Raw genomic sequence first — 12,999 nt, 5'->3', positions numbered from 1 at the left:
CGCATCCCGAGAAGAATTCGAAAATAAAAATAGACAAGACCCGACGGCTGTACGAAGGCCGGATGCACCGCGCCGCCCAATAATGATCACAGGCCCGCTGGAAAATATTCAAAATGCGCAAAGTCCAAAGCGGCAATCATCCTTTGATCGACCTCGCCGGGTCTTACAGCAGGCCGGCCTCCTTCGCTGCCGCTTACACGCTCGGCTCCGGTCCAGCTCCTGTTGCTGTTGCACAAGCGAAGGCAATCCGGGGCCTTCCAAGGAACCCAAGGTGACTCTGCAGCGCCCAGTTAGGAAAATGATGGGTCCATTCTGTGCTTCAATTTCTCAGGGCATACTTGGGCGGGAACAACGTGAGAAACAGCTAGGGCCTTTGTGATCCACGGCTTCGGATGTAACCCGGGGAACTCGAGACTGGATGCAGGAAATTATCTTTGGAACATCTGATATGAGGAGCGGGTAAACGTGTTCAGAATAGTGTACATGCACTACGTAGAGTCCGGGGGGACTGCGAGGGTGTTAGTTTTCGTCATCGTCGATGATATACCGTATCAAGTAGTATTCATGGGGTCATATAACCACACATCTCCCCGCCAGATGATATGCATGCCGAGGATTAGTCGTATGTTCCTCATTTGATACCCTGCGGCGCAAAGCCTTCATCGAATCTGCGGATTCAAACTTGGAGCATTCCTCCCTAAGTTGACCTTGATCCTTGCTGTTCTTATTCAGCGGGGCTTAGGCGGCCCGTTGCGCCATTAACCTACAGAATGGGAACAACCACATTCGGCCAGCGCGATGTGATCCTGTCTCAACGATATGACAGGTCGACACAATCAAGTCGAGCATTCCAATCCTCTGGCAACCCCTGTCCTGACCAGATCTAGGGGCCGCAGAATGAGAGAGTTTCTGCGTCGGTCACTTCGATGCAACGGCAGCAAACCAGGCGCCAATCAACGGATACGGCAACATAGGTCGCGAACAATGAATCTGCTCATCACAAAGCTTAATGGGACAAAACACCCCTTCGAGGCGCTGAAGAGAATCGGATCCAGGAAGGCGGCAGTATTCTGCGACGCGGGGGTAGAAGAGGGGAGTCATCAAACCCTGGTCTGGTCGCTCATCCTTGGCTCCCGAGGGACACCGAATGTTGCCATGACAGGCAAGTCAAGAAGCAGATCAGGGCCTCCGATTCGAGTGGAAATGGTATCCCCGGTTGTGACTCTGTGGCATGTGGACACCGAGTCATCACGCGCGAGGAGCGCCTCCTGGATGTTTCGCTTCGTTGATGATATTTAGTCAGAGCTTCCATGGACAGCGACGAAAACGTTCTAATTCGGAGCGTTGCGTGTCGGGGTCAACGCCACGCGTTGCACGGCTGGCGATGATGAAAAGGCTAGAGCGGATCTATCACAGTTCCTCGGCGCCTAGGGTCTTGGAATAGCCTCAACTGCCGGTCCTAAACTCTGTTCTTCGGTCTGAGCTCTGTCATGCCCTGGTCACAATTGAGACATCTCTGAAGATGTCCAGACCCACCGGATGCGAACATCCAATCGTCCATCTCAGGTTTGCAGATCGTGTGAATTTCATGGAATCGGAAGCAGGGTCAAAGCCTTCTCGAGAAACCAGGCAGAAGAGTCATCGCAGTGGCGCTCTTCCATTGCCATTCCTGGAAATGCTGGATGTAACGACATCGCATCTCTCGGAGTGCTCAGCTATATCTGACAGGGCTCTCTGCCAAATGGATTGAGTTCTTACATCCGGAAGGACGGAGGATTCAGCTTGGCCCACGGCATGCCAGTTCAAACCCTCAACCCTACTGTCGAATCGAAACGTGCCAGGGGTGCCTTTGTCCCGATAACTGGGATCGTGCAAGGTTCCAAGGCGGGCCTGCAGAAGAGTCATGTCCGTTTCTCCTCCCGGTGTTCCAGAGCTCTTGTCGGTCGCGCTCGTGCATTAGCGGGCGCCAGGAATGTTTCAGGCTGCAGTTGGAGCCGGCAGGCGACGTGCGTCGTTACGCACGGGGCAATTGGAACCCATGACCCAACGATCGGGATCGGCGGTTGGAGAATGTCATCCGGTGATGTGCAGTAGTGTCCGAGAGTGTGAGTGTGAGAGTTGCTAGGAGAGTGAGAGGGGAGGGGCGGAGGTGGAGGATGGGAGATACCCAGGGGCGCGGGTTGCGAGCTTAAACTACCCTAAGGCATCGCTGATTGTAGTTTGGTCTGGACAGCTGGTGGACCGCCTGCAAAGAAGGCTGCATAACATGGAGCTAGCTTTCGAAGCTGTCGAGGATTATCAGATGATTGATAACCCGGCGGGTCATTATTGGGAGTTGAGCATAGTTGCAAGATGCACTTATTCAAGATGCATTTAATCTAGGGAGATAGCTCACTGACATGGTACTTCTCACTGACATGGTACTTTGGCTCCATGGTCCCCATACTGGAATCTAAACTTGGATTAACCCATGCAAATAGGATGCACTCGTCGCTTCGAGCGAATACAAGCTTAGCCGTTATATCGAATTTCTTGCAAAACAATCTAGAATCCAGAGAACATTTGCGATTCATGCCTGGCAAGTACCTCCAGCACGAGCAATCCGTGCCCCAACCGGTCCAGATCACCCAAATAGACATGCAGGGTCAGCCATGCCTGACGTGGACCGGATCTGTTTGTTCCGCCCGGCGACCATAGCAACGGGACAGCACATCAACACGACCTGCATCTACCTCTTCGAATGGAAAGACAACCACCAGTAGCTCACAATCTCGAGACCGAGCCGAGAATTATCGCGGCATATGTGGCTTCTCCGATTCTAGAGTAGATGCAGACATGCTACTCGAGCTGAGAATGCGAGGAGCTCTGGATCGGACAATGTACCTCGAGTCAAAAGATGCGATCCGTTGATACTGTGACACCCATGCCCAGGGGACTAGATGTTCGATTTGCGCCACATAGCGCTCAGTATCCACTGCTATTCTCGAATATCGACACAAAATGCATCTCTATAGCGAGTTGTAATGGATACTCACATGTATGCGGAAATCAAGTCTCGCATCAGCTGTTCACCCAGACATCGTATGCGATCGGGGCGACTCCTTGCCATCACACGATGCGTTCTCGTACCATCGTGCGCTCGACGGGCCCGTGATCGAGAGATAAAATGAGCGCAGAGCGTATATCCGATGCGAGCTGGCAGTAGCAGCTGTTCAGGAGTGGCAAATATAAGCACAGCGGATCTTATTTTCCGTTCCTGACGCGGTCAAATCGGTCCATTGCATGCGCCAAGAGACTCATCTCCGAATTGCAAGCACAACTACCGCAGGCCCAGGGCGTCCTGCGACATCGCGACCGGTGTACTAAGTGTTGCCGTACTTTCTTTTGTTTCGACCTGCTCGCATCCCGTTCTTCGCCCTGCAATATCAATCTTTCCAATCGGCCTCTGAACGAAACGGCCGATCACGCAATTGAGGGATGCACTACGATCCACGTGGTCCACTTTAAAAAAGAGTAGCGTACCATCGTGATGCGATGCTTGGCTGGGTGAAGAGGTGAGCGGGTCCTACTACTGAGCAAGTGCCCGGGAAAAAATCCGCGCTGGCTTGGAATTTTGTTCGGTGGCTGTTTTCAGACCGATAGAGTGGGGGATCGTCGAGGCCACGATCGTGACATGTGTGAGGAGCGGCGCTGGGCGAGGGCGAGGCGAGGGCGAGGCGAGGGCGCCGGGGGCGTTTGAGCCCCGTCGGAGATGGATGGTCAGCACGCCATTTACGGTGATTCCAGAAGGCCTCGGGAAACACGGAGAAGATATATTATGTATTCCAATATGTAGAGTACATGGGGCAGTACTTCGTAACTTGGAATTTCTTAAGGGTCGACTGAAGAGGCCGGCGGTGAATCTCGGCATTCCTGCCTCTCGCGTTGCTGAGTCACCGCTTTCAGGAACTGTGGAGACAAGCGATTCAACCGCGGCAAAATGGTGAAATCGTGATGGATCTGCTATTTTTTTTAAAAAATTTATGAATTGTGGTGAAGAGTCGAATCAAACAGTGACGACTCTTCGCATCACGATGATTCCTCTTCGCATCACGATGATTCCGGATGCGAGTGAGGTGGCTCGGATTTCCTGACGCGGTAATCCGTGGGGATCGTGAGTTCTATTCCGGACGAGCAGATAAGCTATGGACCGCCGACTTTTGCACGGGGCTCCACCGAAAAATTTCGAAGCATCAACTGATCAGCCTTCTCCACTCGGCCTTTGCCTCTCACCCCCCGTGTAGCCGGCTAAACGTGAATTACACATTTTGCTAATTCTTTGCTGGGGGGCGAAATCAAGCCAGAACAAGTTGGAGGCGATCCCGCCAATGAGAAAAATTAACTATGGATGTAAAGTAATGGTGAATCATGGGCAGAATCTTGGACTAGAGAGTTTGGGAATCAAGAAGGGCGAACCGCCGAAGCCGGCTGGCCGGTGCAGAACCTTTTGAAATGCGCTGGCGATTCTAGAACCGCAGAAAGGGTGACACGGCCACCCAAGCCCCGTTCCCCACGTCGATCCGCCCGTCCTAATCGGGCTCGGCACCTTTTTTTTAAAGCCTGCCCTCCCTTACTCTCCCCTCGACTCTCCACGTTTCTTTGCTCCAACATCGTGACTTCGTTTCAATTCTTCGAACGAAGTGAAAAAATCTCCACTGCACAATTTGAAGATCCCACCGTCCACCACATAATAAATCGGTCCTAATGACCGTAGCCATCGGCGTCGAACCTAATTCGCCGTCTCCAGCTCGTGCCGAGCCTCTCTTCCAAAAGAACGCCAACAAACGCTGGCCCCCAATGGCCAACCGCAACACCCTCCCCTACAAGCTCACCGTCATTTCCAAAGAGAAATTGACGCGGGAAGCCACTGCGCCAGACCCTAATCTGCGCCGCTGCGTCGCCCACTTCCGCCTGCACTGCGGCTCCGTCCAATGGACCGAGAACGACATGAAGTCGCGCATCAGCTCCTTCGAATTCGAGGAGACCGACGACGAAGAGGAGTCAGACGATAGTCCCGCCGATGAGAAGGAAGATCTTATCCAGAAGACCATTGTTCGTGTCCAGGTCGCCGAGGACGAGAAGAACGACGCTTCCACGCCGCCTCCTTCCCAGATCCCGGCCGATAATGGCCCGATCTTGGTGCAGAGCCAGGACTGTATCGATGCTCCCAAGAATTACTGCTGCGTCACTGTTACGCCGTTGGCTGGTTGAGCTGGACTTGATTCAAACTTGTCCTGGTATTTGTCATACTACACCACACCACCTCACCTCATCTCACGACGCCACCACCTCTACTCGATTCACCTACTTCATCTTCGACCGATAATGATTCACGACTTGACGACCAAATAACGATAGACCAAAACCGAGACCTGTATATAGCTACTGTCCTATATCTAATTTACCGAGAAACTATTTGCTGGCCAACTTTCTCTATTCACTTCGATATGGGCTTTTCCTAATCATAATTACTATGTAGGTTTATAACAACTCCTACTCTCAAACCCATCGCCTAACTGCTCGTATCTCACGATGTAATATGACTCAGACCGATGGGTGGGTCAATCAGGACACCCATAGCCGAATCTCGGACTAAACGATGATCTCGCCAACGCAGAGGAGAACACCACGATATCAAATTTGGGGGACCCTGCAGCCCCAGTCTCATGTAGCAAAAGTAACAACACAGCATAACGGCCCCGTGATTCGTGCAGGGTGTGATCCTCAGGGCGGTGGTGGCGAATCCCCGGCGATCCATTGCCGCATGAGACTGCCAATGTTTTGTCGTCTCCACCCCGTCGCGGTCTCCATAGTAGCGACGAGAAAACTATCGAACGCCAGGTACAGTCATGTGTACACTAATTTGGGGACGGTGATCGGCCGAATATTTGGCCTTGATGATCATCGACAGAATGTACGAATGCTCTGTGAATAGTATGTAGTAGAAGGCAATTGACTTTCCTAGCATTGGTGTTTAACCCCTTGAGGTGGCTATAAGCTCTGACTGGGCATAGACAGGAACATGCTGACTGTATACCGTGGTCGCGGAGGCAAAACAAGATGGCTGGAGCTATTCTTGTCATGAATAGCTGAGTTGACATGGGCATTTGGTCATCTCTCGAATCGAATCTGTAGAGAATCCTGCTTCGGCCCAGCAGGCGGAAGCAGGGTTCTCCACGCCACTAACGTGTTGTTGGATCTGACTGGTCGGCATCTCACCCGCGTGCTACCCCGGATTTCCTGGCAGCTATTGTGTCATGGTATCGATTCTATGTATAGTGGGCATGGATCGAACGCTTTAACGTCATACATACGTTCGCTTTTGTTCTTATTCAAGGTGCTCACCTCGCTTGGCGGGATTTCCTAAATTGCTTATCCCTTGACGAGACTCGAAATAGTAAACCGATAGAAATATTCCACAGGATATTGCGACGCTTTGCCACTACAGTATGATAAAATGTGATTGATATAGGTAGTGCGTCAGAAACAGGGACTTTTGTCATTGGGAAGCTACGAATAAAGGACAGAGCAAGTACAAGACAAAAAGGGAAATGTACTCGAATGTGATCAATGCGCTGCTCTTGGACTTCCATGAACAAGTATCGGTAGTTCATGTCGAGACCCTAGCTGATTTCTCGTGCCAATTTCTAAACCTACTTCCTCTTTTCATCTCAAAATCCTCTCAAAGTTAGGATGCTGGGATGGAACACCGAACTTTCATTTGGTATCCAGAGTCTTTAGTCACATACTACACGCTTTACTGAACTTGGAAAGTCAGCTTTGGTCGTATAACCTTCCGTACTCACTGATGACTCTTACTACTGCCTAGAAACGGTAACGTCTACCTCCCCATCCCCAAGCTCAACCTGCCACCCACCCCGCACCCTCTGCACATCCCCCGAAACATCAAACTCATCCTCCGTACCAGGCATCTCAACCCAAACAACCACCTTCTCCGCGCCAGCAGGCCCAGAAACAACCCGCAACACCACATCACCCCCACCCTTCTCAAAAGAAACCCTCTCAATCTGCCCAGCACTCATACTAACATAAACACCCATGGAGGCGATGTACACACGGCGCCGTACCGCATCTCGTGGATATACCGTGATAACACCACCGCGATCCTCCAAGTTCGCTCCATACGCCAAAAGCCCGACATCGGGATCCTCAACCACATAAACACCCGACCCCAGCATGACTCCGAGGAAATTAGGACCGTAGTCGCCGGAGTAGTCGTCGCCGCGGAGTGTGTCGGGGAACGAGTGGAAGCCATTGTACACCGAGCCGTCGGCGCGGATGTTGCTGAGTGGACCGCTGATGCCCCCGTAGCCGACGCGGAGGAGATAGGTGTCGTTGGGGGTTTGGCGGAATTGCGAGAGAAGCGGGAGGGCATTTAGTGACGAACCGTAGTGGTGGATCATTCGTTCGATGCGTTGGAGTTTGCCGCCGTAGCTGGATGGGGGTGGTTAGTTACATTGATATAGGAGTAGTGTTCGGGGATGAGGTTCCCTACATAAAGTCCCAGTATCGTCGTGCATTTCCATTCCAGCCCCAGTGGGAAACAGTTGGCATAAAGCCAATGATGCTGTTGATGGTTTTGGTGGCGGTGTTCTTGAGGTTGAAATAGCTTGAAATGTGCTTGATTAGAACAGAACCCGCCTAACTAATCCATCGATGTCGACGACTTACTTGCTCCAGTAATAGATCCCCTCTTGACCTGTCGAGTCCCAGGCCATTTCACTCCCAAACGGCTCAGCCTCAGAATCCCACCTCTCAGCTCGAAGCTTCATCGCCGCTTCCACGGCATCCGCCTCATCGGTCCATCCCTCACGGCGGAGATCAGCAAGCAGCTCCCCGACAACAGTCTCGCCCATTAATCCCAAACGCGAGTAGCCGATCAGTCCTTCCCCATTCGAGTCCGTCGCGAAGCAAGTGACTGTCGTATTATATGCTTGGCTAAGATACCATTGCCAAGTGTGGACATTCAAGACAGAGGCATCATCCCGTCCGGCACGGTAGAGCGCCCAGTATGCGCCAATCACATGGATGTAGTCATATGCGCGATCTGTAGCGTACGAGGCTTCTTTGTTCCAGGACCACCAGTTGCCCCAGTCGATTGATTGGTCGTATTGGTAGCCGGGGATCTTGGAAGGTTCGTAGAAGAAAATGCTCTTGCGGACGGTGAAATCCGAGTTCTGAATATTCTTCGACAGGACCTCGTTGGCGAATTCTTCGAGTTTGGCGATTTCTGAGCGATCGGCTAGACCGAATTGCTTTATTGCTGTTGCGAGGTAGATAACGCCGCCCTCGTCGCTTAACCCTGAAATCCAGACTCGGGGTTCCTGGAGGACTTGTGCTTTGCTGGCATGATCCCATGTTATCACAGACGGAGACCGACCAAAGGGATCTTCCGTGTCATTGTACCACATCGATGTGGTCGAGAACTCGCTCAACTTGCTGATCACCGACGGCAGGGACTCCGTGATAAAGTAGTGTATTGTTTGGATCTTGCCGTCGTCATAGGTGATGGTCACCTTTGTTCGTCCCCAGACCGAGCCAGTAGGCGTCAGCAAGAGTGTCCCATTCTGGTTCTCGATCTTAAACGCATCGTCGTCCGACGTGACCTTGGAAATGCCCAAATGAAACACGTATAGTTGAGCCGTCAAATCGACCGGCACCACATACCCAGGAACTCCAATCGTCATCGGCGTATTGGTTGATTGAACCGCTTTCTGGATCCCGCGAGGGCCATCTTTAACAACAGAGAACCGAAGCCCATACGTGACCGACTGATCCGCCTTTAGAATCTTAGAGCTCGGCTCATTCCAAGGCGTGACGTCTGTCCATTCATCTTCAGCGTAGGCCTTGGTATGAACCTGCCATTCATAGAAACCCTCAAATGTCTGACTACCATAGTAGAGGGGCTCTGTACTAGGTTCGTCCAGATTTCTCCACGCCTCAAAGGGTGTGCTGGTATTCAGTAACGGCGTGACGATCAACGCCGCCCCTGTCCCGGATGTCGGTGTGACCTGGATATACCCTGCGTCTAGACCGATATAAGGATCGGCGAGCGAGCATTTAGCGGACATCTCTTCTGCCGTCCGATTGCTGAAGATGCTATTGAATTCGGTCGGGAAGCCGAGGCTACCGATCTCTAAACTGCTGTTCCCGATGTTTGTGATGGTGAATGATAAGGCCAGGTCGCCGTCGATATCTGTCCACTTGCGCAGAATGTGTAGTGGGGAGTTGGCTGGTAGTGTCGAAGTAAGATCTGCCGCTGCGAGAGCTGCATTTTTCACTGCCTTGATACTCTTTCGAGCGTTGGAAGAATCACCTGAGATCCATTGTGTATCTCCCAATTTGCGATAGCGGTATGTGATGTCTCCGTTGTGATATTGTCCATTCCCTGCCCGATATGTGATATCGTCAAACGGAAGGAAGTCAAAGTTGTCGCCGGATGGCTTGAGAGACGCAAGGGTTTGGGAGTCTTTCACCAGTTTGATGTCGAAGTTTGCAGTCGACAAGGATGTGTATCCATCAGCAAGACCGAGGGTATCATTTTGGGCATTCGCTCCAAGGGCAAAGAGCCCGACAATATGGCTGATCTGCAGTCTCATAGAGTGGGTTATGGGGCTATCTCAAGGATAATCGATCATTGCATGGCGTCGTCTCAGTTAGTGACAGTACTGACGTGCCGCAGAGGAGACCTGGTCTTAAGATAAGTGATGAACTCATTGAGCTCATGTTTCGACTAGAATGGCCGGTTAATTTGCAGCTGCAGCTGTTGTTTGGGGTCATTTTCCTGTGGAGAAATCAATCTCCGTTGTGTATTAACCGGGTTGTTGATCAGTTACCCCACACTTGCTCCGTAGCGTTGCATTGAGAAATTGTCTCCGAAATGAAGACTCATAAAATCAGACAATGTGCCTGATCCTGATGCAAGGTCATGCATGGTATATTGTCGGGTTCTGGGAAAGGACTCGGGGAAATTCTTGAGAAGCGGTAGATGATTTGCTCTCGAGTTGCAGTGATGATCCTCGGACAATCTGATATTTGATCCGCTTCACTGGGGAACACGACGTGGTTGAGGAACCCCAAGCCACTGGCCAGAGGGCATATCCACGAGCCTGAATGACGGTCGATATGTGGATGGTACTTTCCCCTAGGGTATGCCACTTCTACCTGAGGCCACAAGAGGCCCCCTCCCTGCGCCAGATTGGGACTAGCGCCGCCCCCAAATGTACAGCCCTGCTCGTGACGACCGGAAGGACTAAATGTCTCGCAGCTTCCTATGACTTGTCTTACTCCTCTGACTTGTCCTCTTGTTTCTCATTCTCTCTCCTCCCTCCCTACTCCAGTCAACAATGAGCCGCCACACTTTTTTACGACGGCACCATCGTGGTGCTGGAAAGCATCCTCGACTCTCTTTCTCACATCCTCAAACAAGCCGAGGAGCGCCCCGATGCCAATGCCCTGCTCGGAGCCCGGCTACATGAGGATATGTACCCCTTGACCGACCAGGTCCGCATCGCGACTCAATTCTCAGAGAACATGGCGGCCAAGCTCACCGGTCGGCAACCAACTGTGTTCGAAGGCTCCCCGATGACCTTTGCCGAATTCAATGAGCGGATCGAGACAGTCCGCAGAATCCTCAAGGAGGCTGATAAGGACGTCGTCAATGAAAACTGCGACAAAGTTGCTCCCACTCCTATTCCCCCTGCGAGTTCGATTGATATGAGCCCTGCTACCTACGCCCATCGCATTGCTCTGCCGAATATCTATTTCCACCTTTCTACTGCTTATGGGATCCTGCGGAAGGCGGGTGTTCCTCTTGGCAAGCGCGACTACTTTACTGGCTTTTACCAGCCCAAGATGGCTGGAGGCAACTAGAACCAGGCATTTATGGATATACCACGTCTGCTCCCTGTGTGATTGCGAGTCTCCATGCTTTCTGGGCAGATAATGGTGTCTGGTTCCTTCGCGCAACGGAAGCTCTGCCTTGGTCAATCCAATGATATTTGCACACTCTACTCATCTGTACGAAACATGTGAATACGAATTTAGAAAAATTGAACCTATAGAAGTCTTGATTCCATGGATATCTGCTAATCAATAGCAAACTGAATTTGGCGTCAGATCATTAAACGAAAAATACATACAGGAATCAATTGCCGAAGAGAGACCTTATCGGTGAACCTCAAACAAATTTTTCTGGGACCCCGGGCAATAAGTTCACGGGTTCTCAGCCAGAGGTTTCTGTTTCGAAGCCTTGACAGGGCTCGGACTTTCGAAAATCTCCGACAATTCCTCCAGAATATGATTCTTAGTCTCAACCGAAACAAAGTAACTCACAGCCGCCTCAAAAAGATCCCAAACAATAAACACGATGTACGTATACCAGCCAATCCTTTGCAAAGCCACTGGAAAGCAGAACTGATTGAGAAGGGTAAAGCCGTGGGCAATCGAAAAGGTAAGCCCCACTCCCTTCCCTCGTGTCTCGTAGGAAAGCGCCTCAACTGGATACAGCGCCTGCAGGGGAGTCATCCCAAAATTGTAGCAGAACCCAAAGACGAAGATAGATGCAATCCCGGCGGACGCGGCGGAGCTGGCGTGAGTATTTGCGAAGATTCCGGACCCTATTGTGATGCAGGCGAAGCAGATTGAACATGCGACGGCTGTCCAGATTATAGTGGGTCGACGGCCCATTCTTTCGATCTGGCTGGCGCCGAGGTACGATGCCATGGTGGAAACGACAGTATAGCCTAGATTGACGTTCAAGACCTGTTCCGACTCCGTGATACCAGTCGTGAGAAGCATGGCTGGGAGGTAGTACGTGACGACTGCGTTACCGGAACATTGGCCCCAGATTCCGGTGATGAGAGCGTTGATAAACCGCCATCTTCCTGCTTTGGTCTTGTAGAAGTCGCTAAAGTCCCGCCAGCGCTTGCCGGATCCGGAAAGGGAGATGAATTCTCGATACTCTTGCAGTTGGAGTTGCACGAGCGGGTGATCGGGATTTCCTTCGCCATGGTAGTAGGTGAGGAATTCCAACGCCTTGTCTTCTCGACCGTGAGAGAAGAGCCATCGCGGCGACTCGGGGAAGAAGAGAACGGTGATTAACACAATTCCGGGACAGATCATCTGACACCATAGCGGAATTTGCCAGGATTTGCAACACTGTCTGAGGGCCATCCCGCGTCTGTGTGGCGGATGAGCTCTGCTGTCCTAGCCCACACCGAGCCAACCCATCCAGACTGCAATGGCGCATTGGAGTTATTGTGGCCTTTGATAGTCGACGAATACGCATCCATGATCTTAATAGCTTGTTGAGCATATTCCGTAGAGCCGCTTATTGCCCAAGCTAACGCATTCCCATAGGCAGCGATTGAGTCGTTGCGTTCCACGGTACATCCGACGTCTGGGTCCGAATACGGGCCACATTCAACGATAACATGAGGCGATGGATCCTTGGGATTTACGAAGCCTTCGTCGGCCAAAAGTGCGTTATAAGCGTCTGCCCAAGGCTGCTGCTCCCTGTTCATTTTCTCACGAATGAAATCTAGTTGAGACTGACTGATCATCGCCCCTGGGTGCACCCACTTCGAAGGAGCCGATGCAGTGACCGTCGACGGACTATCACCATAGCAGGAGGAGATGAAACCCAGCAGGTGAATAGTGGAGAGAAAAATATTGTGAAATGCCATGATGAATTGAATGTAGAATCTTTGAATGGGCTAGCACATCTGAGCTAAAAACCAAGAATCACACAATAGCTTACAGTTTTCTTGGTCAATAAATATCCAGTGTCCTGATTCATGTTTTGCCAAATATGCGTTGCAGATTCTCGGATGCAACACTCACATGGATCGGCATCAATTCGAGACTAATAGATGTACACGGCATCAGTGCGGAGTCGCGGGGTAAGAAACCGACCGACTACCGCGCATCGGACAAAGG

General features: G+C 51.5%; 4 protein-coding genes across 4 annotated transcripts; 2 read left to right on the top strand and 2 right to left on the bottom strand.

Moving 5' to 3' along the window:
* Positions 1-4,743: 4,743 nt before the first annotated feature.
* On the top strand, positions 4,744-5,250 carry N7532_005851 (uncharacterized protein; the record flags this gene model as incomplete). The annotated part of the gene is made up of 1 exon (XM_056618345.1): positions 4,744-5,250. The coding sequence occupies one exon, from the start codon at positions 4,744-4,746 to the stop codon at positions 5,248-5,250; it is 507 nt and encodes a 168-aa protein (XP_056474504.1).
* Positions 5,251-6,857: 1,607 nt separating this feature from the next.
* Positions 6,858-9,659, bottom strand: N7532_005850 (uncharacterized protein; the record flags this gene model as incomplete). The annotated part of the gene is made up of 3 exons (XM_056618344.1): positions 6,858-7,494; positions 7,556-7,669; positions 7,732-9,659. The coding sequence occupies 3 exons, from the start codon at positions 9,657-9,659 to the stop codon at positions 6,858-6,860; spliced, it is 2,679 nt and encodes an 892-aa protein (XP_056474503.1).
* An 883-nt stretch (positions 9,660-10,542) lies between these two features.
* On the top strand, positions 10,543-10,932 carry N7532_005849 (DUF1993 domain-containing protein; the record flags this gene model as incomplete). Its single annotated transcript, XM_056618343.1, has 1 exon — positions 10,543-10,932. One exon carries the CDS (start codon positions 10,543-10,545, stop codon positions 10,930-10,932), a length of 390 nt encoding a protein of 129 aa, XP_056474502.1.
* Positions 10,933-11,274: 342 nt separating this feature from the next.
* N7532_005848 (general substrate transporter) lies at positions 11,275-12,746 on the bottom strand (the record flags this gene model as incomplete). The annotated part of the gene is made up of 2 exons (XM_056618342.1): positions 11,275-12,241; positions 12,298-12,746. 2 exons carry the CDS (start codon positions 12,744-12,746, stop codon positions 11,275-11,277), a joined length of 1,416 nt encoding a protein of 471 aa, XP_056474501.1.
* Between the last annotated feature and the right edge of the window lie 253 nt (positions 12,747-12,999).

The sequence above is a fragment of the Penicillium argentinense genome, assembly GCF_028826775.1.
Source record: "Penicillium argentinense strain IBT 30761 chromosome Unknown utg000005l_segment0_segment0, whole genome shotgun sequence".
Lineage (NCBI taxonomy): Eukaryota > Fungi > Ascomycota > Eurotiomycetes > Eurotiales > Aspergillaceae > Penicillium > Penicillium argentinense.
The sequence above is the reverse complement of the archived record's forward strand: the minus strand, read 5'-3'. Positions and strand labels throughout refer to the sequence as shown.